The sequence below is a fragment of the Myotis yumanensis genome, unplaced genomic scaffold (genome assembly GCF_028538775.1).
Source record: "Myotis yumanensis isolate MYYU_CA2020_CCGP unplaced genomic scaffold, mMyoYum1.0.hap1 SCAF_17, whole genome shotgun sequence".
Lineage (NCBI taxonomy): Eukaryota > Metazoa > Chordata > Mammalia > Chiroptera > Vespertilionidae > Myotis > Myotis yumanensis.
In genome coordinates, this window is record NW_027223768.1 from 40,010,949 (window position 1) to 40,035,117 (window position 24,169).

The following is a 24,169-nucleotide window of genomic DNA, read 5'->3' on the forward strand; positions in this document are numbered from 1 at the left end:
AACAAGAGCACGTGTCCTCTCCCATCTGATCACCTCCACACCTTTCCACCCAAACCCTGCTTGACACCCTTGAGAGTCCCCCTGGAAGCCGGCCAAACTGCCTCACAAAGACGACAGAAGCCGGAAGGAAAAGGAAGCAGCTGGTGGCAGACCCCACACCACAGGGGAAAATGGACACTGCCGCCACTCCACTTCCCCAAACATGTCCTGTGACCCCCCGCCACTGGGGGCTTTCAGATCATTTCACATCTAAAACAATTATTTTAATACAAAAGAATCCAGGAAATGGAGGAATGACAAATATAAATAAATGTTTAATGATCTCACTTTGCTTTTTAGTCCCAGTAATAACAGAAATCATAGGTTTGAGATGGGGCAGGGGTTGTTGATGGAACAAAATGAATGACCTGGACTGTCTAGATTTTTCCTCATCTCTTTGTTCATCAATTCCATTGATGGGGAAAATGTGGAAAACAAACAAAAACAAACAGGAACAGAGAAGAGATTCCCAAAGTAGAAGTAGAAGTCCCAGTCCTACTTGCTGATCTGAAAACACCAGCGGCCTCGAGCCTCAGAGGTCCCTGCAGCTCCGAGCTCTCTGACTGCGTCCAGAAGGAAGACGATTCCCTAGAGAGCGCCCTGGGATCCTACTACGGCTACCTAATTACAGCCAAAGCTCGCCTCTCCAGGGGCTCCCGTCCCCAACAATTCACGTCTCAACCTGGCAACCCTTTCCTGCTGAAACCTGTGTGATTGGTCACGTGTCTCTCAGGTGGTGAACAAAGGAGAGAGTCTGAGTCCATTTACCACTAAACCTCACATTGCTAACATCTCAGGAAATTGTGCTGTGAATATTTTTGTAGGTTTTTTTTTTCTTTTGTTGCTCTTATTATTAAGCTTTCATTTTTTACGGTACATTTCATCTCCTTTTTGTTAAATTTTCATTTACATTTCATGCCCTTTTTGTTTGAAAGTGTTTATTTATAAATTAAACAGTACACTAGACATGTACTGTATATAAGAACAGATCATTTGGGGGTCTGGAGTGGACTCATTCAGTTTACATGATTTCTAATGGGAAAAAATGATTCAGTTTTCGAACAGCCTTCTGGGACGAATTAATGTGAGAACGGAGGTTTCGTGTACCCCGTTCCTGCCCACCTGGAAGGCAATGAACTCCTCCCTGGCAGCTGCGCGGGCTCGTTTGCAGCAGCAAAGAAAGTAAGTGACACCTGCACTCTGCTCCCCAGGCCGCGGGCTCCTGTTTCAGTTCCATGTGAAGGGTCCTGCTCTGAGAGCACCGAGGAACTGGCCCCGAAGCTCTCCCTGCTGACCTTGCTGTGATGAACAAGCTGACATGAAAGGGTGTAACTTTAAAATCCGTGTGACAACTTATGAAGCAAAAATGCTCTTTGCTTTAGAGCAGGGATGGGGAACCTTTGACCCAAGGGCCATATAAGGCTTACAAAGGCATCAGCGTGAGTTAATTAAATGTTTGACCAAATATAGCAGATTAATTTTTAAGTTGATAATTTTGTCTAGCTCGAGAATACACTTGGCAGAAAAAAGGTTCCCCACCCCTGCTTTAGAGAGAAAAAACATCAACAAAAGTTTCTCAAATTGTCTCCAAGTGGCATAGCTAACGGGTGTTTCCTAAAAACTACAAACAGAACAGACAGTGGGGGACAGGCCACCCTGGCTATGTCTCCTGCATAGTATCTTCATTCTCCAACTACAATAAATGCTAAGACTGGTTAAGCCCTTAGACAAAAAGGCCAAGTCTGTTGGGATACTAAGAGATCGCTACATCGCCATTAAGGCACACCATATCCGAATGATGGTGACAGGAATGTGGCTGAATTTCCCCAACTGTAAATGACCCTGGATGCAAAACGTAGAAAAAAACAGCGAGACAATTTACATATATGTAGAATCATACCATCTTTTCGTCATGCACCACTGCTCCTCCCATCCGAAGATTAAATAGAAGATTTATACATATCCTTTACATCTCCTCCCCGTGCCTGTCCGTGTCCGGGCCACACGTGCTGTGGGCCACACTGCTGCACAAGAGTCCAGTTTGAATTGGTTTCTTGCTTAGGATATGATCTGGGTCTTCTCTTAATTTTTCCGGATGTCCGCATACACCACAGACTCTGACTTGTTAATCTTGTCACTGTGATGTCCACCAGAGTGGTCTAACTGCGCATATATGACTGGGCCCTGGAGGAGAGAGGTTGGGTTAGGTTTGGAACACCTGGTGGTCGCTTCAGGTGCAGTAGAAGCAGTGACTAAAGTGACAGCGGGGGCGAGGTCAGGGGCTCAAACATCTGACAGGTGGCTGCACATCCTGACCTTAGAGTCCCAGAGTTTCTAAAATTATAAATAGCAACAAGAAAAACACAAGAGCCCTGGCTTCAGAAGACGCGTTTAACTGGCCTGTGATCCAGGGACAGTCTCCTTGAGAAGTCTAATGCTGTACTTAAGCTTTCAACTTGGAACTAATAGCTCAGCAGCTAAAAGCAAGTAGTTTAAAATAAACATCCTTGCCCTGGCCAGGTAGCTGTTGGTTAGAGCATCGTCCTGATGGCCAGGTTTTGGGTTCAATCCCTGGTCAGGGCACACACAAGAAGCAACCAATGAATGCATCAATAAGTGCAACAACAGGCTGACGCCCGCCCCCCTTCAGGTTGGTATGTGATGCTCTCACATCTGTCCTGGGTACTATCACATCACATTGTTAACACTGAGTCAGAGACTCTCTACATTCATGCCAAGAAGCTGCAAGTTAAATGTAAGCCCAAAAGGAAGAGAAGTTGAAAAACACACAACCTGTTTTCCACTGCAGCTGGCCCTTGAACGAGTTGGGTTTGTACTGCGGGGGGCCCCCTTATATGAACATTTTTCTCAATAATAAACTGGAAAGCTTTTTGGAGATTTGTGACTCTTTGAAAAACCACACAGATTGAAAGGAGTAGCCTCGAAATATCAAAAAAATTAAGAAAAAGGCATGGCACGAATGCACGGAGCATGTGTGGATCTAGCCTATTCTGTCGTTTACCACCATAAGACATGCAGTCATAGACAGCAGGTTGGGAGTAGTTAAGTTTTGGAGGAGTCAAAAGTTGTATGCAACCCAGCATTGTCCCTGGGTTAACAGTACTAGGACCAGAAGGAAAACAGTGTTCTCTTGCGAGCTAATTGACCCCTGCTTACAGTCACTTCCAAGGACAGGACAGACTCTGACACTGTATGTAACTTCCCAGAGAACACCCCCACCGTAATTCAGTAACACCCAGAAGGAGTTTTGGGGTGTGCTCGTGGGAGAAGGAGCTTATACATGAGACACACTGTAAGAATGGCTACAAATCCTTTCTCAACTCCCTCTGGTGTTACATGACAAATGCTGAAAAGAGACAATGAATTGACACAAGGGTTAAACAACTTCTCACCATCCTGCAGAAAATGCCAGAGGCAGGCCTGGGCGGGCAGAGGACGCCAGGAGAGATGAGCCAGTCCTGACTCAGGGCCATGGACAAGCAGGGGGAGGGGTCGGCCCTGAAAACAGGTTGGGGCGGGCAAGTTCATGAAGGGAACAGTGATCCCTCTTCATTCTCTGCTCAACTCCCTGCGGAGACATCAACCAACTCCAGAGAAAGGACCCTCAGCAACTGACCGTGGAGGCCCCCAAAGCAGCCAGCCAGCCCTTTAACACAGCGAAGCCACAACCCAGAGCTCCAGCTCAGACCTGCGGCCGTGGGTCTCAGTGGAGAACCCAGGACCACTGGGCATTTCAGGAAAGCTTCTAACATGAGACAAAGGAATTATAAGAGAAAAGGAGACTTCAACAGAAACAGAGCCAAATCAGTATCAGAAGAAAGCTTTAAAAAATAGAGCTTGCAAAACGAGAGAAAATGATATACTCAAAGAGATATGACGCCCTGACCGGTTTGGCTCAGTGGATAGAGCGTCGGCCTGCGGACTGAAGGGTCCCAGGTTCGAATCCAGTCAAGGGCATGTACCTGGGTTTCGGGCACATCCCCAGTGAGGGGTGTGCAAGAGGCAGCTGATCGATGTTTCTCTCTCATTGATGTTTCTAACTCTCTATCCCTCTCCCTTCCTCTCTGTAAAAAATCAATAAAATATATATTAAAAAAAGAGATACGACAATGCATCCATGAAAACAAATGCAGGATATTATAACCAGAGAATAAGAAACAGCTCTTGAGCTGGCGTCAGAGCTGAGCCCGCCGGTCAGGACATCACAGATGCAGCTCGCCATCCGCCTTCTGTAGCCAACATGCGGGCGTGTCGCTCTTCCTGCTGTGGGCCTCAAGAGGCAGGAAGGAAGCTGGTGCTCTCTGGGCCCCAGGTTCCCGGACACAGTCTGAGGCAAGGTGGAGGGTGTGCGGGGCCTTCACATGCACTCTAGGCTTCTGCCCATCACAACATATAAAGCAACTGCACCTGGATTTCCCCCAACAACTTGTATTTCCTCCAAGTCTTCCTTAACCCTACGGAATAGGAAGCTGCCACTGAGAAGGGCCCAGTACAGGGGCTGCTTTCTTTTCTACTCCTCCCCCCCATATAAAAATATAGATTTATTTTTGTGGTCCCCAAAAAAGATAACAGATATTAAGTACTCAACAAAAGTTGGAGGATAAAGTTGGAGAAATTTTCTAGAAAGAACAAAAAAAGCAAAACAAAAAAAAAGGAGAAAAACGAAAAGATTGAGCTAGGACATGGTCCAATTCCTAACAGGAATTTCCAAAAGAGAGAAAATGAAAGGAGGAAAATTTCCAGAGATTAATGGAAGAAAATATCCTAAACCGAAGGACATGGTTTTCGGATTAAATGAACCCACTGAATAGCCAGCACAATGAATAAAAGAAGACCCACAATTTTGTGCAGTTTCAGAACATGAGGAATAAAAACCATTCTGAGAAAGGGCACGCGAAGAGGCAGAAATCAGAACAGTAGCAACTCAGCACTAGCAGCGGAAAAGTCAGCAACGCCGACGCAGGAGGTAAGTGATTTCCCACCTGGAATCTACGCAACCAGATCCTCATTCAAGCCGAGGGAGGAGAAAGCAACGTTACACGTGCTGCAAACAGATGTATTAGTTCCCAGTGTTGGAGGTCAGAGGGCTGACCCGGGGCTGCACGTGATCAAGGTCAGCAGAGCCGAGATCTGCTGCCAGACCCTCAGGGAGGACCTGTCTCCTTCCCCTCCCAGCAGATGGAAGCTGCCTCATTCCTTGGCACATGGCCCAGCCTCCATGGTCAAAGCCAACAGCATAACCTCTTCAAATCTCTCTGGATCTGACCCTGCGGCCTCCCTGTGGTCACCCTTGGCTCACACAGATCATTCAGGAAAATCTGCCCATCTCAAGATCCTTAACACAGCTGCAAGGCCCCTTCTGACCACTGAGGTCATACATCCCACAGGCTCCAGGGCAAGGACGTGGACATCTTTGGAGGCTATTACGCTGCCTCAAAATCTTTATCTCCCGTACACCCTTTCTCAAGAAGTTACGGAGGATACGCTCCACCACAACATGGGAATAAACGAAACAGGTGAAGACATGAGGTCCAAAAGAAGAGGGACCGGAAATTCCTCGGGAGGGGAGGCCCAGGACTGCGGCCCAGAAGCCCAAAGCACAGCAGAGGCCGCGGTGCGAACAGGCCCGTCTCCAGGAATAGAATGAAACCAACGGAGCATGTGCATGAGGGTGGTTGAGTGTTCCCAGGGGTTCTCATGGGAGAGCTTTGAGATGGATACAGATAGGTACTTAGAAGACTGAGCAAATAAAAATAAGGCACATATTAGCTCCATAAAAACAAGACAATTGTACAAGAAACAAATATATGTGGTACCATGGTGAAAACAACGGGGACACATCACACTGAAAAACATCTACCTCAATATAGTGAGCTAAGCATACTGGGAAGAGGCATGCGTGCATACAGTAGGGATGTGTGTATTGGGAGGAAGGGCTAGGGGGAAGAAAGAACTAAATTCTCATTTCCATAATATGGAGTCAATGAGTAATATCCAAAACTGAAAACTCTAGAAACAGAAATACAATATGAAGATAAATACCAGAAGTGGCTGAAAGAATGGGAAGTGTTTGGCTATGACTTCTTCAACGTTTTTTCCTCTTCCCTTTCCTCTGAGACTCCAGTCGGGCTGCTGGGATCTGCCACAGTTACAGTTATAACAGCACAGCCACGGCACCAGCCACAGAGCTGGGTGCTGTGCAGGATCCAATAAAGCTATGTCTCTTCGGTGCTCCCGACAAGTAGCAGCGTAAGCCTCTGCTTGCTCAAGGGGCCTACTCATTATTCACTACAGGCCGACCTTCAACTTCTTCTAAAGAATTCATGCAAGCCCTAGCTGGTTTGGCTCAGTGGATAGAGCGTCAGTCTGCAGACTGAGGGGTCCCAGGTTCAATTCCAGTCAAGGGCACATGCCCAGGTTGTGGGCTCAATCCCCAGTGGGGGGCGTGCAGGAGGCAGCCAATCGATGATTCTCTCTCATCATTGATATTTCTCTCTCTCTCCCTCTCCCTTCTTCTCTGAAATTAATAAAAAAAATTTTTTTTTAAAAATTCATGCAAAATAATTTTTCTGTTTATTATCAATACCAAGATCAACGTCCCCTGCTGATTCCTTGTCTTTAAAGCACCTCAGTGAGGAATGCAATTCACTGGATTTAGCTCCCTGAGCAATTAAGGAACCTTTTACGGCTGCCAAAGCCACCTCCCGACTCTATGTTGGCCATGGGAGCCACATCCTAAGGGCACAGTCTGTTAGTGGTGCGCTGGTGGGAACCTTCGCTCAGGTCAGATTCCTTAACTCCTTTCCCTCTCTTTCTGTCTTCGTCTGTCTGTCTGTCTGGCTGTCACTCTCTCCCTGTGTCTCGGCTCAGCACTCCCTCCCGCACCAGGGTGGTGGCAGCGCCCACCTGCACAGCCCGGGGCAGCCACTGTTACCTGGTGAGATCCAGAAGGCAGGCTCTTTACTAGCCCCTCTGTGTCGGAGGGGAACTTCCGCGGAGCCTGCTTAACCGGTGACACACTCTCTGAGGTGCTGCAGCTGATCAGTCGGCAAATTGGAGAACAAATGTAAAAAAAAGAATGTTTTTAAACAAATGGAAACAAAAATACAGAAATACAAGTGATGGCGAAACAAAGAAGCAGCAGATGGACATGAACAAAACAACAAAACAATGGTATGGAAAGAATCACGTATATTGAAACTGTCTCCCTGATGCTTGTGGTTCCACATCTGTGAAGCTACTGCTGGCAAGTGGGAGCCCTTGGCCTGTTTGCAAGAGCGACATCAGCTGGACGGATCCTTGCTGTGTATCCTTGGCCCCCCACCTTTCCCCTCTGCCATCCACCCTCCTTTGGGATAAAGACTTAAGGGAGCAGCTATACCTTCTTAAAGGCAATTCACTTTAGTGAGCATCAAAGGCAAACCTCTTCTGAATGCATTTCAAAAATTACAGATATACACTCAGGCTCAGAGTCTTGGTTTGTCTCACTCCTTCCATTCCCTGGTTCCCATATTTTGTTTCCCTGAGACAATGACCAAACTAAAGAAGACCCGAGTGCGAGTGACAAGAAGCTGTGGAATGCCCATCACACGGGCTGAGCCCTTCCAGGCAGGGATCCTCAACAAGCCCGATCTCATAAATAAATCAGGGAAAGCGAATGCTGGGCGGTCACTCATCAGCGATTTCCTAATGGGATGTGTCATCAGCAGAGCTTAAATCCTTTATGATGTATGTTTTTTAAATCTTAGAGGAATTTTTGGGAGGATCCCATTTTAAGACTGAAGCACCCAATGAATTAGCTACTGTGCTTCTCTGAAACAGGAGGTTTTATGACCCAAACCAAATGGTTTGACTCTTCTAACACAAAGAGTGTCCCAATCATTAATAATATAATTCACATATAAAAAAGAAAGCTGAAACACACACACACACACACACACATACACACACACGTTTTACATGAAGAACATGCATTTTCCGATGATCTCAAGCCTCCATGTAACCTGACAACTCCATCTCACTGGGTTGATGTGCTCAGTATGTTTCTAAAATAGACACGGACTTATCGGTGGACAAATCATAATAGCTGTTGGGTTAGCTCAGAGCTAGCTGGTTAGTTGCCACCAAGGGAGACGGGCCGAACACACACATGAGTATTAACAGCCACGGGCAATGGGATTAGTTACCATGTGTCTAGTGGGAGTAGGAGAGCCAGCCCTGTGACAGTCCCAGGGTCAGCTTTTCTGAACAAGTGGAGGATAAGCAGGATCTATCCCGGCACACGAGGTGGAAAGGCAGGGGAGGGGAACCTAAGTAAGAAGAACAGCAGCATTCACGATGCCATGCAGGATTCGAAGGCACACGCTCCGCCCCTTTAGTAACTCAAGAGCAAGAACTACAGAGTCCAACATGTCACCACTTTGGATTAGTCTCATGTTGAAAACCAACACTCCAGATATATGTCATCAAAAAACACTCACCATGCAAGAGGGTAGATACAGGTCAGCAGAACAGAGGCATTCCAAGCAAGTAAAATCTGAATTTGAACACTCAAGCTCATTAGAACACAGCACTCCTAAAAACTAGAACCTCAGAGGTGAGAGAGAGAGAGAGAGAGAGAGAGAGAGAAGGTTCCCAGCATCCACCAGGCAGCAGTTGGGCATGCAGCCTCAGAGCAGTCCCTCTGGGTGGCTGTGGTTAGCCCGTGCACCTGGGGCCCAGCTCGTGTTAGGAATCGGCCTCCACTCTCTTACCACGTGAGTGCTACTTAGCTTATGTGGGTTAGCTTTCCAGCTGGCGTAGGGAGAAGAGAAGGTCCTTCAATTAGACTCACACCCCGAGTTCAAGGGTATTCTCTTTGAGAAGACATAAACAAAAAGATCTACGTTTCTTTACTGCCAGTATATGTTGGTTTTCAACCCTTATTATCTCCATTGCGATGAGTCCAGCCATACATTCAAGAAAGATCAAAGTCATTCACTTGCCAGCAAAACTATAAAAAAGGAAGCCCTGTGCCATCCCATGGGGGTGGAGGGGTCATTTATTAGCACAACTCTTCTTGATTCATTTTATAGCTGCCTAACTGAAAAGAAGCACCTGATGAGATTATTGCCAAGAGGTAAAAATTAAACTCTGAAACTGGGTAAGTGATGTCTGTGGCTTAATAATGCCACTGGCAGAGTGGCTGGTACTTAAACAGAGCCTGGACCGCTGAGCCGCTGGCTGCACCAAATCTGGGGAAGAAACTGGGAAACAGGGATTTGTGTCCAATCCCACACTGACCAGCAGGCCACTAGTCACCTAAGCAGACTGCCTGACTCTGGCATTAAAGCAAACTGTACTAGTAGCAAACTCTTCCCAATTCTTTTCTCCATAAAAAATACAGACGTTTTTGTAAACCCTGGTCCCTACCCTCTCCCCTCCCTGGAAGCAGTTTCTCACCCGGTGTAATCCCGCTTCGAGCTTCTCCTTCTGTAGAGGACAGCCAGGATCATGCTGATGAGGAGGGTGAGACCCACAACCACAGCGGTCACGATACCCACCACCACCCACACCGGAAACACGGGCAACACCTCTGGAGAGAAAGAACAAAACAGTGTTAAGGTCCATTGTGACAAAGAGAAGAAATGGAGTTTTATTCAACTAAAAAGCAAGTTATCATACCCTCTATTATTGTCCAAATTATGAGATCCTAGTATCTAAGTAATGACATGCAAAGAGTAGCTGATAGAAAATGAGATACAGAACTCAGCCTTTCTGCACACATAACCCCTCAATGCACTAGGATCCAAGCAAAACTGGGATGTGGCTTTACCTCCATCTACTCACCCACAAAGCAGACGTCGTGGGAGACACCAGAACCTGCATTTCCTGCTACTTCTCCAAAAATGGAAGAAACCGCTGTATTGTTTGCACAAACGCTAACACTTTCTCTTGGAGAATACTGAGACAGTACTGGCCTCCTTCTTCCCCAGGCTCAGCCCATCGAGCATCGTGAATTTGGTCTTACTTCTAATTCACATGAAAAAGTGATCCCCTGAACCTGGGCCACTGGTCTTCGGACGGCAGATGTACACACCGCATGTGGGCAGCAGTGCCCACCCCCAGGTTCCCAGAAACAGGGCGCATAGCCACTGGCAGGTCGCTCCCGGCACACACACCCCACAACGTACTCTCGTTTGCCACTCAACACGCGACACAGGGGACGGCGCCTTTGCTGCCCAGATACTCCGGAGGTACCTTTCTCTACAACATAGAGGCGGATGTATCCCGGGTAGACGACGATGTCAGGAGGGTTTTTGACGTCACAGATGTAGGTGCCGTTATGGATGAACTGTATATTTTCTATGTTGATCGATGCGTCTTTCTTGTCGAGGTCCCCAGCCCAGGTTATTCTGTCCTTGAAGGGCGGGTAGTCCCCGATGTACACTTGCCCTTGGGAGTAGTGGAAAAACTGCAATTAGAGAAAGAGGACACGTGAGCGCTTCCCAAAGGCAGGCGTTCTCCATGCTGCGTACGCGGTGTGCTGTGCGGACTCTTCGCAAAGACTTCAAAGGGAAAGAAACACGTCCCATTGCAAATGTCACGGAATCTAAGCCAGACAGGGATTTGGTTTCTGCTGAAAAACACACTTGTGTGTCTTCTCTCCTCCTCTGGACATCCCCGTGATACAGGGGCAATCACAGTGACAACCACGCATAGTTTTATACATAAAAGGGAGACTCAAGCCATTTCCTCAAGGTCACAGCTGATAACAGGTCCGGCAGAGAGTCACAGAGGAGGAATTGAGGCTCAGCACTCAGTGACTCGCTGGAGATAAAGGTCTTCGCCCCGGGCTATCCTCCTAGCACTCCCTGTGGAAGTTCTACAGTCTCCACTTCACAGACGAGAGGCAGAGGTGGGGCCCTGGTTAACAAGCACCCAGCCTAACCAGCACTCATCTGGTTCTTGACTAACCTTCCTTTCAACCCCACGGCCTGTACTTCTGTTCTGCCACCTCCTCAGGGTGACTCATCGACAGTCTTACTCCTAATTGCTCCCGGGCAAGAGCACAGGCTGCTATCCCCCATTTCTGAACACCTCACAGACTCGCTGCACGGAGAGCTCCCAAAGACTATCACTGGAACGGATGGACGTGTGTGCGTGTGTGCGTGCATGCGTGCGTAAATACTTAAAAGAAATACAAATAAAAGTGAAGCAAATGGCAGCTGAACAGATGCAGGATGAATTGTGAATGGAGTCAACAAGGTAAGTCAGGGGCTGCGCTGTGGAAAAGATACATTTCAAAATGGGATGTGATGGTGGAGGAGACGAGAGGGATGGCAGGTGACCGTGACACACAAACACGAGAAAACAAGCTGTGTTTAAGAGAAACTGAACTGGTTTTTTCCTGGAGAGCCGGAAGCAAGAGAAGCGCCCTGAAGTCTGTGCCAGACGACAGCCTCACTGGGTTTGGGAGAGATGGGTCAGAAGGGCTCACTGAACACACTGCAGCGGTGGGGAACCCTCTGCGGGAGGACTAGCCAAGAGCAGGCAGGCAGGCACTCCTACCGACACAGTGGTGTGGGATCCCTCTGGCTGGAAGCTCCAGGAGATTGTGGTCAACCTGCTGGTGGTGTTCGCAGACTTGAACTTGCAGGGCAGCTTCCCTTGTGTCCCATTGGCCACGTAGATTTCTTTTGGGGTGTATACCTCCAAGGCTGATACGCCAGCAGTCACTGGAGAGAGAGAAACAGGAAGGGGTAAGAGTAGGATTGCATGGCCCTGGCTGGGTAGCTCAGTTGGTTAGAGCATCATCCAATGTGCCAAAGTTATGAGTTCGATTCCGGTCAGGGAACATACAAGAATCAATTAGTGAATGTGTAAATAAGTAGAACAACAAATCTCTCTCTCTCTCTCTCTCTCTCTCTCTCTCCCCCCATCCTCTGTATCTTTCTCTCTAAAAGCTATAAATAAAAATTAAAAGAAAAAAAGAGTAGGCTTTAGCATGAATACCACAGTGCATATTTATCAGAGAAGATGACAAAGACACAAGAAAATTACTATATATATATATACATATATATATACATATACAGTAACCTGCTGCCATCATGTGCTATATAAATCTCTGTCAAAAGAGAGAAAGGAAGAAACATTGATTTGTTGCTCTACTTATTTATGCATTCACTGGTTGCTTCTTATATGTACCCTGACTAGGGATCGAACCTGCAACCTTGGCATATCAGAATGATGCTCTAATCAGCTGAGCTACCCGGTCAGTGCTTATCTTCTATATCTAAAGCAATGAAAGCTATTCTAGGTAAGATGACGTCATTTAAAAGCCATGCTTTCTTATTTAACCCACCCACAGAACCATGCCTTCATTGGTGAAGTCGGTGTGCTAGGTACATGCATACTCACGAAGTAGTCGACCACACTGGGTCCCATTTTAATTCACCCGTTGACATTTTCCAGTTAGCCTAAGCCCAGGAAATAGTACTTAAAATCCTATCAGTCAGAATATAAAAATAGCTTTTCCCTCCAAGATCCATAATCAGAGGCAACTGCAGGAATTATGAGGCTTGCTGCTAAAATAAAATAATCTTCCTTCAGAAGGAGACACTTCCATGGAAGCAATGAAAGTTACAAAAAAACTTATTTGACCTAAAATTGGAAACCAGGAGAGCAAATTCAGAAAAGATTAAAAACACCCATCTTCAAAATAAGGTCTTTTTCTAAGACATCACTTGGAGAGAATCCGTATCTGGAGTGTCCCAATTATTCTCAGAATGTCACGGACCAGCAGAGTAAGGAGGGACTGTCCCGGGACGGAGGGGCTCAGTCAGAAGTTCTCCTTCCTGAATCTTAACTGGGACTCCCAGCCCTCACAACCATCTTCCAAATATTTATTCTCAGGACACAATGGGCACTTTTGGCTATTCTTTCAAATAAGCCGATAGCCACACTACACTAGGCAGATTTTTTCTGCTAAAGAGGGTGGATTATTATTATAGGGAACAATGGATGATTATTTGTGGTCCAACCCTCAAAACAAGCCCTCCTTCCACACAAGAAGCAAACAAAGGGCGTCCCTCGCCATTGTGGGCAGCAGCACGGCAGCCCCGGGCCCTGGAGTTCACCACGCAGGGCAGAGCCAGGCTGGCCGCTCTGACCCCTGATTCCAGGAAGCGGCGCGGCCTGGCAACCCTGACTTACCCTGTGATTCCACTGGTGTTCCCCACAGTGAGGAGCCCCGCAAGGAAAGGCCGTCTTTGAAGTCAATAAATAAGGTTTCTCAAGGATTTTCCCAAACCAGGCCTGCCCCAGGCCTGGCTGCAAGACTGTCACCCTGAGTGTGATTGACAGATGGTCTTAGGCCAAGCGTCCACGTTCCCAGCCAGGGATTTGAACCAAAGACTAGCCAAATCCCTGAATGGCTTTTGGGCAATCTGTTTAAGACAGACTTAATTACGAGGCCATCTTGGTCCAGGCCCCACCATACTGCACTTGGTTATCTCAGTGGCTTCCTGCTGGTGGCCGTTTCCGCCTTCACCCACTCACCTGCAGCCAATCCAGGGATTGGCCAGAGAGATCCGGTCCGAATGCCCGGCAGCTCTTATCACTCCTTTGCTCAGAACCCTCCAGGGTCCCCTCACATCAGCCAGGATCAGGCCACAGTCCTCACAGGCCTGGCCACCGCACAGACCTCTTCTCCGCGTCCCCCTCAACACACTGCAGCGACCACGCTGGTCACCTGGGCTCCTCTGCTTGTGATGAGCACCCCAAGTCTAGAGACTGGAGGTGTCCTAGGCGATCGTTACGTGTGAGACAGGAGGGGAGAGGGATCCCCTGTTGAAACGCTGAGTCTCTGCACAGCTGACCCCAGGGAGCAGGTCCAGCGGACACCCTGCGTAACACTGCCCACAGTCACCACGCACAGGACAGACCCCAAAGTGCACAGCGCTGCCGTCTCTGACCAACTACGAGGGGCCTGAACGAGACAGTTGGGAGGTTTCTCCCATCTGGGTAACAAGAGGAACTAAACACAGGTTTCCTCTGGGACCACATTCCATGCAGCCCCAGCAGGAGGAGCTGGCTGGCCTGCTAACAGGGGAATGGGGTGCTTTGTGCAGACTTCCTCTAAGGGACTTGGGAGTACATGGGAACACACACTGAGCTCACTGTGGAAGTCAGAGGGCTCGTCCCCAGAGTCATAGAGAGTTTTCAGGGGCTAGTGAAAACAGAGAATGTAAAGAACGCTGAGATGTAGAGAAACTATTGTTCTAACCTACATCCTCCAGGCACTGCCACTGGAATCGGCCTGAATAGGAGAGTAAATAGGTTTCTTTTAGGCTGAAGAATTAATAATTGGAATAGTGGCAACAATCGCTGCAAAAAATAGGAAAGCTTCAGTTTAACAACCCATAGATGGGAGGGAAAGTGTTGAATCCCAGAAGGACCAATCACCTCAGGAATAAAAATACAGAAATGAAATGAAATGAAATAAAATGAAATGAAATGAGAAGATGAAGTGATATGCCAATGTTTTCCTATCCCGGCCAACTCTGGATTCCAGGTATATGTTAAGGCACACATACGCTTCACCATGGCAACAGGAGCTGAGCTCACTTTCTTCCTGAGGAAGGAATCTTGCCTCTAGAGTTGAAGGGCAAGAAAACAAACGAAAAGAGCCCTTCGTAGAGGAGACAGAGTCAAATGAAAAGAGCCTGAAAAATCATGAGATAAGTGATCAAAAAATTTGAGAAATCTACTCACCAGGGGTCAAATATCAAACCCAAAAGTTGACGTTCTTCTATTTTGGATGGGGAACCAGAACAGTTTGGCGGTTAGGGGGAGGGGGAAGCAAATGGAGAATATAAAACAACATCCATCCCAGCCACAACAGAAAAAGCACATTCAAGGATGGTTTGCCCAAGAGGCTATTCCGGACAGGATCTATTCAATACTCTAAATGATTGCATTAATATAAGTAACGGCTCCCAACGAAGCTGTCAAGATGATTTCACTCTAAGTGAACTCAAACGCTCACACCAGAAAGTCATCTGAAATACACTGGAGAAGCATTGCTGGAGTGAATCAACACTCTCACGGCCTAGATGGGGGTTGGAAACTGTTCTCATGGAAGCAATTCCTGGTCATGTCACTGCTGGGTCCACTGTAGTGCCCTGGTTTGTCAAAACCTCATCCTGTTAACAAACTGGGTTAAGATTCTCCTTGAGATGAAAAGAAGGCTTTTGTTTTGAAAAACTGTGGAAGCACTTTGATGTCACCAGTATATTCTCCTGCTTAAAAGAGTGCAATAAAGCAATTTATTTAAAAACAGCTCTCCAGCCTGTCTGTCTGGTGTTGGTACACAGAGGGCGGTGAGACTGCAGTGTCTCCTGGTACAAGCATGGACATGACCTTTTACATCACATGAAAAGAGAGGAGCCAGAGAGAACACTGGCACAAAATTCACCCAGTGGTCATGATGCAGCAGAGGCACCCACTGAGGATAATGTTCAGTTTCCTAGGTTAGAATGACAGCATGCAAGCTTTTTTATTTTTAATTCTCACCTAAGGATATTTTTTATTGATTTTAGAGAGAAAGAAAGGGAGAGACAGAAACATCGATGTGAAAGAGACACATCACACCCTAACCAGGCAATCAAACCTGCAACCTAGGTATGTGCCCTGATCGGGAATGGAACTCACAACCTTTTGATGTATGAGACGACACTCCAACCAACTGAGCCACTGGCCAGGGTACACGAGCTCATTTTACTATTCCTCCATCGACTCTACACACCCATCCCATACCTACACTCAATCACATTTTCCGTATATAGTTTATTTTTCATAATACAAACCACTTTTTTAAAGACAGAAGACATCAGTAAAGTTATAAGATTTGCTTCTATAATCTCCGTATGCTCAGTGAAAGCCATCAGCACATGACCAGGCTGGGTGTGGCCACTGCGCATGGTACCTAGGAGATGGTCCACCCTCCTAGAGCAGGGCCCCCTGCAGCTCACGTGATTCCTTCCTTCCAGAAGTGACTTCCTCCCAGTGTCAGCCCCAAACTCTCTGGGCTGTGCTTCCCCATCCTGCCTGGCCCCCATCAAGGCACCCTCACTCCGCTGGAATGACCAGGAGTGCGGAGACTGCGTCTGCCTTGTCCACCATGCTCTTCTCATTACCTCACAGATGCTTGCCTTTTGTCAGCGTATTCAACAAACACTTATTGAAAGTCAGAAAAAAGGAATGAATGAATGAATGAATGAATGAGAGAATAAAACACACCATATTCAGATGGGCTCAGCCATGAAAATTACACTTGCTCCACCACAAATGGCTTCGCCATAATGGCCCCAAACACATGATGTTGCAGAGATTCCTCAGGTCAAGTCTGAACGCTAACACTCCTGTGTGGGAGGCTTAGAAAGCTTTCCTCCCATCACCTTCCTATTCGGATGAGCACATCCCAAAGGAGACTCATCTCTTGAAATGCTCAATAAAAAGAATGCATGTACTCTTCCTAATACACAGGATTACCCAATTCTTCTCAGAGTCCATTCCTTCCCCCTGATCCACGTCCAGCTGGCCTCATCTCCATCCTCAACCTTTTCTGCACCAACAAAGACCTTTCTGTTTCTCAAATGAGAGGGATTCAAGAGGTCCTGAATCAGGCCAGTCACTGAGCGAGTCACTTGACTCCCGCAAGCCCTGCTGCTGCTTCTCTGCCCTCCTCTGTGTGTGCTGTGCGTCTTTCTTCCCGGCCACCGCTTTCCTGTTTTCAATCAACCATTCATTCTTCCCAACCATGCTGGGACTTGCCCTGCCCTGGCTGGACCGGCAGTCCTGTGGGGACAAGTACATGAGTCCCTGAGTGCGGTGACTGGGGTGCCAGAACTCCCATTCAAGGCCAAGATCTCCAGTCAAGCAGTCAGCACATGCCACAGGTGTAGCCAACCTGAACCGAGTCATCTGCGTCCTGTCCACACAGTTCTCAGTTCTCAGCAAGTGGACGAAAATAATACGGAGCGTTTGGTAAGAAATTGGATCATTTTACTTCTGACGGGTTATGCTCAGCATAAAGAACACGTTGAAAGCTCTGGGGCGTGCATATCAGATACATAACAGGACAATGTTAGCTCTCACCTTTCCTACTTTCCAGGTGTCGAAATGGCATATTTCTATTCAAGCCAAAGACCAGTGGGCCTTAAATCTATTTTTCTAAGCTCTCAAATCATATCAGAAGGTTTACTATCCATCAGAAGATATTTGAACCCAAATTTAATCCAAACCAGCAAAGGCCAATAGAAAATATCAGAACAAGAGATTGAAAGGCTACGCCTACTTGGCAAGAAGAATGTTCCTCACCTCCAAAATCAGGCACAAAGGAAGCAGTGGGAAAACCACTGCATATGGAGTGCTCACTGGGGTTAAACCTTATTAAACTTGGTACATTTATTTCTCATCAACACTTTTGGGTGTTACCCATTGTATAGACGCTCAGAGAGGCTAAGGAACTTGCCTGAGTCACTTATTGCAAACGTGGAACAAACAGTTCAATCTAGAACCTTCTGACTCCAAAGGCCAAAGCTCTTCAAGAGCTGATGATGCAGCTTCCACAGAATCCTCTGTTCAAACAGAATCTCGTGGGGAACCCAGCGTATAGAGGAGACAGGCAGTTTTCATACCCAAGTCAGGCAAGTGGCGCTCAGAACTTAAGGTAATGAATAAGGCCAGAACTACAATACAGCACGGTGGCTCTCAAGCTTGGTTGCGCAAGGGGACCACCTAGAGAGCGTTAGAAAAGAGTGACGCCTGCCCTAGCCAGTTTGGCTCAGTGGACAGAGCATCGGCCTGTGGATTGAAGGGTCCCGGGTGCTCAAGCCACGCCCCACGCTCATGAGGTGATTCTAAACTTGCAACCACCATCCAGCACACCAATGAGAGACAGGACTTCACTTATGATATTGTGATGAGATGGTCCCGAAGCCGATGAGCCATGCTTGTCTGGCATTTGACTGAGTGTTACAAAGAGGTATGTTGACTTTTTAAATATATATTAGTGCACATTCGTGGACATGACTTCTTCCAAAGACAAGGACAGTGCTATACTACCTTCTCAATCAATCACACATTCATACATTTAAATCTGCTTCATCCTAAAGAGCGCACTGGCTGCGGGAGCTAATGTGGCAGTGATCTCCACAGTAGCTGGATTATGTGTAGAACTTGTATCTGTGCATGTTGTTCTTTATTATTATTTTAATGGTTAAAAATACACCGTAGGGTCCTGGCTGGTTTGGCTCAATGGATAGAGGGTCAGCCTGCGGACTGAAGGGTCCTGGGTTTGATTCTGGCAAGGGCACATGCCTGGGTTGCGGGCTCAATGCCCAATAGGGGCCGGGCAGGAGGCAGCCAATCAATGATTCTCTCTCATCATTGATGTTTCTATCTCTCTCCCCCTTCCTCTCTGAAATCAATAAAAATATATTTTAAAAATACACTGTAGGAACCAATGAAATGTACACCAAACATTTGAAAGCTCTAGAGCAGAGTTGCCATTACCCCTAGGAATCTAGTGACGAGAGCTTGAATACCAGCGCTCTGCTTGGTTATTGAGAAGTTCAAGTCTAGGGAGACGGGTGAAGGCAGCACCTGCTGCTATGGCGGCCTGAGGCTGGGCAGGCCAACCACAGTTTAACTACATGGGAGGGGAGGAAACGCCTCATCCTTCTTCAAGCTATAGGCAGGTGCCCTCGAGCTGTGGCTACTACCTGGCTCTCGGTTGGGCAACCTCTCAATCAAGTGAAAATGTGCCCATGCCAATTTCTTCTGTAAAGCCCAGTTTGAAAGCTCCCCTGTTGTTTCACAAAGCCCAGGCCTCAGCATAGCAGGCTAGGCCTTTCTGTGTGACAGCCCATGTCCTGCTCTGCACAGGTGAGGGCTGCAGCTGGTGAGCTGGGTCGGCTGGCTCCCCTTCCCCAACATGCCGTGCAGGGGGCTTACCTCCGAGCATGGATGCCTGTGCTCTCTGGGCCTGGAAGGAGGCCCACCTCCGAAATTCTGCACAATCTCATGACTCCACCCAAATGTGACTTGGGCAAAGCCTTCCCTGTCTGACCACCTCTTCGGTCCCCTGGCTCTGTGGCTCCCGTCCGCCTCCGCCTCTTCTCCTTCAAGGGAGAGGGGGTCTCTAGGGCACTGGTACTGCTACTGCAGTCACCTCAACCTCCCCTGCGAGGCTCACGACTCCTTCCAGGGTGAACTCCATCCTACTTGGCCTTTGTGTGCCCAACACACAGTATACTTCCTGGTGGTCAGAAAGCTCTCAAAGGACATTTAAGGAGTAAACAGACCGATAGCAGCTGCATTTTTAGGATTCCTATACTGAGAAGTTATGGTTAATGAAATGTGTAACACTTTTCTCCCCCTTAAAATAATTGGAAGAAACCAGCTTGCCCTTAAGTGGACACCTAACCCCAGCCAAGCATTCTGTGGCTCTTAGAAAAATCTGGCAGAGAGTCCCGACTCACCAGCACCAACTTACCACAGCCGGGAAGAGCTCAAGTGCAAACGCTCCCCCGGGGACAGGGGGTAAATATGGGAGGAATGGAAACTGGCCCCTTCCTGTTGGGATACAGGCTTGGTTACAATAAAACAAAAAAGATAGCATCCATTAAGCATCTCATGTACTGGCTAGCAAACAAATGCTGGGTGTTGTGGGGGTGCAGACTCAGACACTCGTGCGAACATACATGCGTCCACGGAATGTACACAGCAAACACTGAGAGTCCATGGAGGCACGAGAACAACAGACCCCCGAGAGTGAGCACATGCCGCCGGCCTGCACTTCACTTCCTGTTTACAACACCTTATCTTCCCTAAAACAGTTTCTACCAAAGCTTCCCCCAAGTTTGAAAATGGAGAGGTCAGGGAGTGTTTTATGGGAAACACACTTGAATTTCATCTGGAATTGAGAAGAATCAAGATAGACACATGGGAAGGGCATTTTGCAGAGAGAAAAACACGAGATGATGTGTAAACATGAATTATGTAGATTCATTGGGCTGGGGCAGAAGAAAACTTGAAAGTTGAAAATTTAGGCTGAGATGTTGGAACCGGACCCTGTGGGAAGTGGGCACCCCTGAGTGTTTTTGAGAACAATGGCCAGGGAGGGGAGGAAGGGGAGGGGAGGGGAGGGGAGGGAGGGGCAGGAAGGCACAGTTTGGGAAGGGGATATATATATATATATATATATATGTATATATGAGTTTGGAATATACAAAGCTTGAGGAGAAGAGGTAAGGCTCAGTGGCTTGGTCCACAGTGTTGCCTCCTGAGTCTAGTATGGTGTCAGCCACTCAGTTAAATGGAGTCAGGCTGGGTCCCAGCCAGAGGGAGCAGTAGAAGAAAGAGAAGAACCTGCAAGAACCACACTATTACAATCCTGAGCAGCAGTCAGAGCATTGGGTGGTGAGGATGGCTTCAACGTGGCAGCTTCATTCCCCCTCCCCGCGGTGGAGTCAGCAGCAGCAGGGCATGGGTTCCGTGCACAAAGGGCACCACACAAAGAAAGAAATGGGTGGTGCCCTGGGGCAGTTAAAGGCTCTCTGTAAACACTTAAGGCATCCAGAAGCCTTTCCTCCATGTGGTTGGAGACTTGGAAAGAGAAATTCTACAACACAGCAGGGTGGTTGCAAATATGTACTTTGGAGGAGGGGCCTAACTCTATCATATATGAGCTGCGTGACCTTGGACAAGTTACACAACCCGGCCGAGTCTTAGTTTCCTCATCGGTGACATTAATAACAATACTCATTACCATGCAGTGTTAAGGGCTGCATGAGATGTGCATATAAATTATTTAGCAGAGGCTTGCCTCATAATAAGCACTCGACAAATGTGGGAAAAGGAAAAGATATAGCACGAACTTAGTTTTATGTCCAAATTCCTATGGGCTAAGAAACAGGAGTTACACCTGACTGAAAAAAAGAAATATAGATAGATGATAGATAGATAATGACAGACAGACAGACAGACATATCATCTGTGTCTACATCTATATTTAGCTATCTGGAAGAAGCTCATGCTTATGTTACCAGATGTACCAGTTAATAATGCGGATTTTTTTTCAATCAATGGAGTTACACATATGTTGATACATATGCGATTTGATATGTATGCTATTTTGTTGTATTGACAGCAAGCTTCAAAACTTCATGTGTCAAATTTGCTGAAGGTGTTAACATCATAGATATTTTTACGCTGAAAAATGTCGAATTTTGTGCCAAAAAAAGCATTTGTGGGAAGTTTTAATTCATTATTTTGAAGAAAAGTGCTGCTGAAAGTTATTGTATACTTTGGGAAGCTTATGGTGAACATGCTCCATCTCAAGATACTTGTGATCGCTGGTTTAAACGCTTTGAAAGTGATGATTTCAATGTGAAAGACAAAGAACATCCAGGTCAACCGAAAAAGTTTGAAGACCAACAATTACAAGCATTATTGGATGAAGATGCATGTCAAACTCAAAAACAACTTGCAGAAAGATTAAAGGTTGCTCAGCAAAAAATTTCTGATTGTTTACAAGCAATGGGACAGATTTTAAAGGAAGGAAAATGGGTGCCACATTAACTGAACGAAAGACAAATGGAAAACCGAAAAGTCATCAGTAAAATGTTGCTTCAACAGCATGAAAGAAAGTCTTTTTTGCATCGAATTGTGACTGGCAATGAAAAGTGGATTTATTTTGAGAATCCCAAACGCACAAAATCATGGGTTGATCCAGGTCAACCATCAACATCGACTGCAAGGCCAAATCGCTTCGGAAAGAAGAAAATGCTTTGTGTTTGGTGGGATCAGGAAGGTGTGGGGTATTATGCGCTTCTAAAACCAGGTGAAACCCTTAATACTGATTGCTACCAACTAAAACTAATCCATTTGAACCACACTTTGATTGTAAAATGACCAGAATGTGCCAGAAGACACGGCAAAGTAATTTTGCGTCATGATAACACACCATCACACATTTCAAAACCAGTTAAAGACACGTTAAAAGATCTTGCCTGGGAAGTATTAAGCCACCCGCGGTATTCACCAGATCTTGCTCCTTCAGATGACCACTTGTTCTAATCGATGGCACATGCACTTTCTGAGCAGCACTTCAAAACATACGAAAAAGTGGAAAATTGGATCTCTCAATTGTTTGCCTCAAAACAAGAAAAGTTCTATTGGGATGGTATCCACAAATTACCTGAAAGATGGGGGAAATGTGTAGCTAGTGATGGACATTACTTTGAATAATGTAATAACATCATTACTTTTGATGTTTCTCTTGAAATTATCGTGTTTTCTTTGATTAAAAATCCGCATTATTAACCGGTAAACCTAGTAAATTTATGTAATTCCACACTATCTTCTTTAATATTTGAAGAGAAAGGAATACATTTCTTAATTTTGAGAAAAACATTTTAAAAAATGGCTCTAAATTTCATATAATAAACTCCCCAGATCCCAAAGCAGAGTATCTGAGTCCCAGGATAGAAAATGTTCATTGTAAATTGAGCAAAGTTTGTCTCGTTGGTTATAGCACAATACTAAGAATGCTCAGGTCTTGATTTCATTCTCTGAGGCAATCTTATCTGCAACGGTAAATAACTCAGGCTCAGCAAAGACATAGAGCATTTCTAAACTCAGTTAGTTAAACCTAAGAATGGAATTTAAAGTATCACAGTTGCTAGAAAACTAGTCAATCTACAGGCCCTGACAGTAGATCAGGGGTATTACTAAGTCTTGCCATTTCTTTCTTTTTTTTAAATATATTTTTATTGATTTCAGAGGGAAAGAGAGAGGGAGAGAGAGACAGAAACATCAATGATGAGAGAGAACCACTGATCGGCTGCCTCCTGCACGCCCCACCAGGGATAGAGCCCGCAACCAGGGCATGTTCCCCTAACCGGAATCAAATCTGGGATCCCTCAGTCCACAGGCCAATGCTCTATCCACCGAGCCAAACCAGCCAGGGTCTTGCCATTTCTAAAGAGACTCAAGAGTTTGTAAGAAAAAAAGAATAAATCAATAAAGGAGAATATATCAACAGTCATCCTTCAGTTGCTGGCTAAAGGCCTAATGGAACCAAGGGAAAATTATAAGTGAATAAAATAGTACAGCAGCCAAATGCATTCAAAAAGATGATGAATAAATAAAGAGGTTTAAGGGCACAGATATAAATGTCCCAGGAGATGATCACAATTTCTCAGTTCAGGCACTATGAATGGTCACACAGCCAACTGACCTCCGCCTTCCTACTGTGCCCAAAATACAAGGGCCTTGGTTTGGTCTCCAGGGCATTGCTAATGTCAAATCACTTTGCAAAATAAGTGGAAAAGGCAGAAAGGAATATCACTCAAGATATTCCACTCACACAAGTCTTAGAGACCAAGATTCATAGCCATCAGATATGTGAGACCTCAGGAGATGCTTCCAGTTATCATTAAACTGGAGGCCTGGTGCATGAAATTCGTGCACGGGTAGGGTCCCTAGGCCTGGCTGGCAATTAGGGCCGATCAGGGCCTTCCTTCGTTCCACACCGCCCCCTGGTGATGAGCGCACATCATAGCAAGCGATCAAACTCCAGGTCTCCTGGTTGAACTCCCAAGGGGACACTTTGCATATTAGCCTTTTATATATAGAGACTCCCTTTAATGGGGGTTAAAGACCAAACTCATCTATAATGAGTTCTATGCGAAAGTAAGCTGTTTATTCTCTTTTAAATGACACCAGTGGTCTTAGAAGCAAGAGTAAAATTTTTCCAAGGTTTAGGGACACCTGAGATGCATGTACTTAGACAGAGAATTCAAACTCTCAAATAAAAGATACAATTTAAATAAAAATGCCTTCAGGCTCCAGTTGGCAGATTCTAATCATGCAGGAGAAATGCGACTGAATGAAGGAAAGCAGCTCAGTGGGGATAGAAAGGAAGGTGAGGAACATTTAGCGGGTAGGTCAGCATTTTCTAGATGTGTGTGGGGGGGGGGGCGGGGGGCAGAAATACAATTTGTAAAAATCTGTGTATATTAAGTTTTTTCCAATGAAATCACATCTTTAAAACTCA

General features: G+C 46.3%; 1 protein-coding gene across 1 annotated transcript in view; it reads right to left on the bottom strand.

The window, feature by feature from the left end:
* Positions 1–294: 294 nt before the first annotated feature.
* The window catches only part of MPZL1 (myelin protein zero like 1), a 31,325-nt gene continuing 7,450 nt past the window's right edge, over positions 295–24,169 (bottom strand). The window contains exons 2-6 of the mRNA XM_070397552.1: positions 11,611–11,777; positions 10,300–10,513; positions 9,502–9,634; positions 6,995–7,097; positions 295–2,223 (exon numbers count right to left, since the gene is read on the bottom strand). Of these exons, the coding sequence (XP_070253653.1) occupies positions 2,122–2,223; positions 6,995–7,097; positions 9,502–9,634; positions 10,300–10,513; positions 11,611–11,777 (719 nt within the window). The 3' untranslated portion in view covers positions 295–2,121. The remainder of the gene's footprint in view (positions 2,224–6,994; positions 7,098–9,501; positions 9,635–10,299; positions 10,514–11,610; positions 11,778–24,169) is intronic.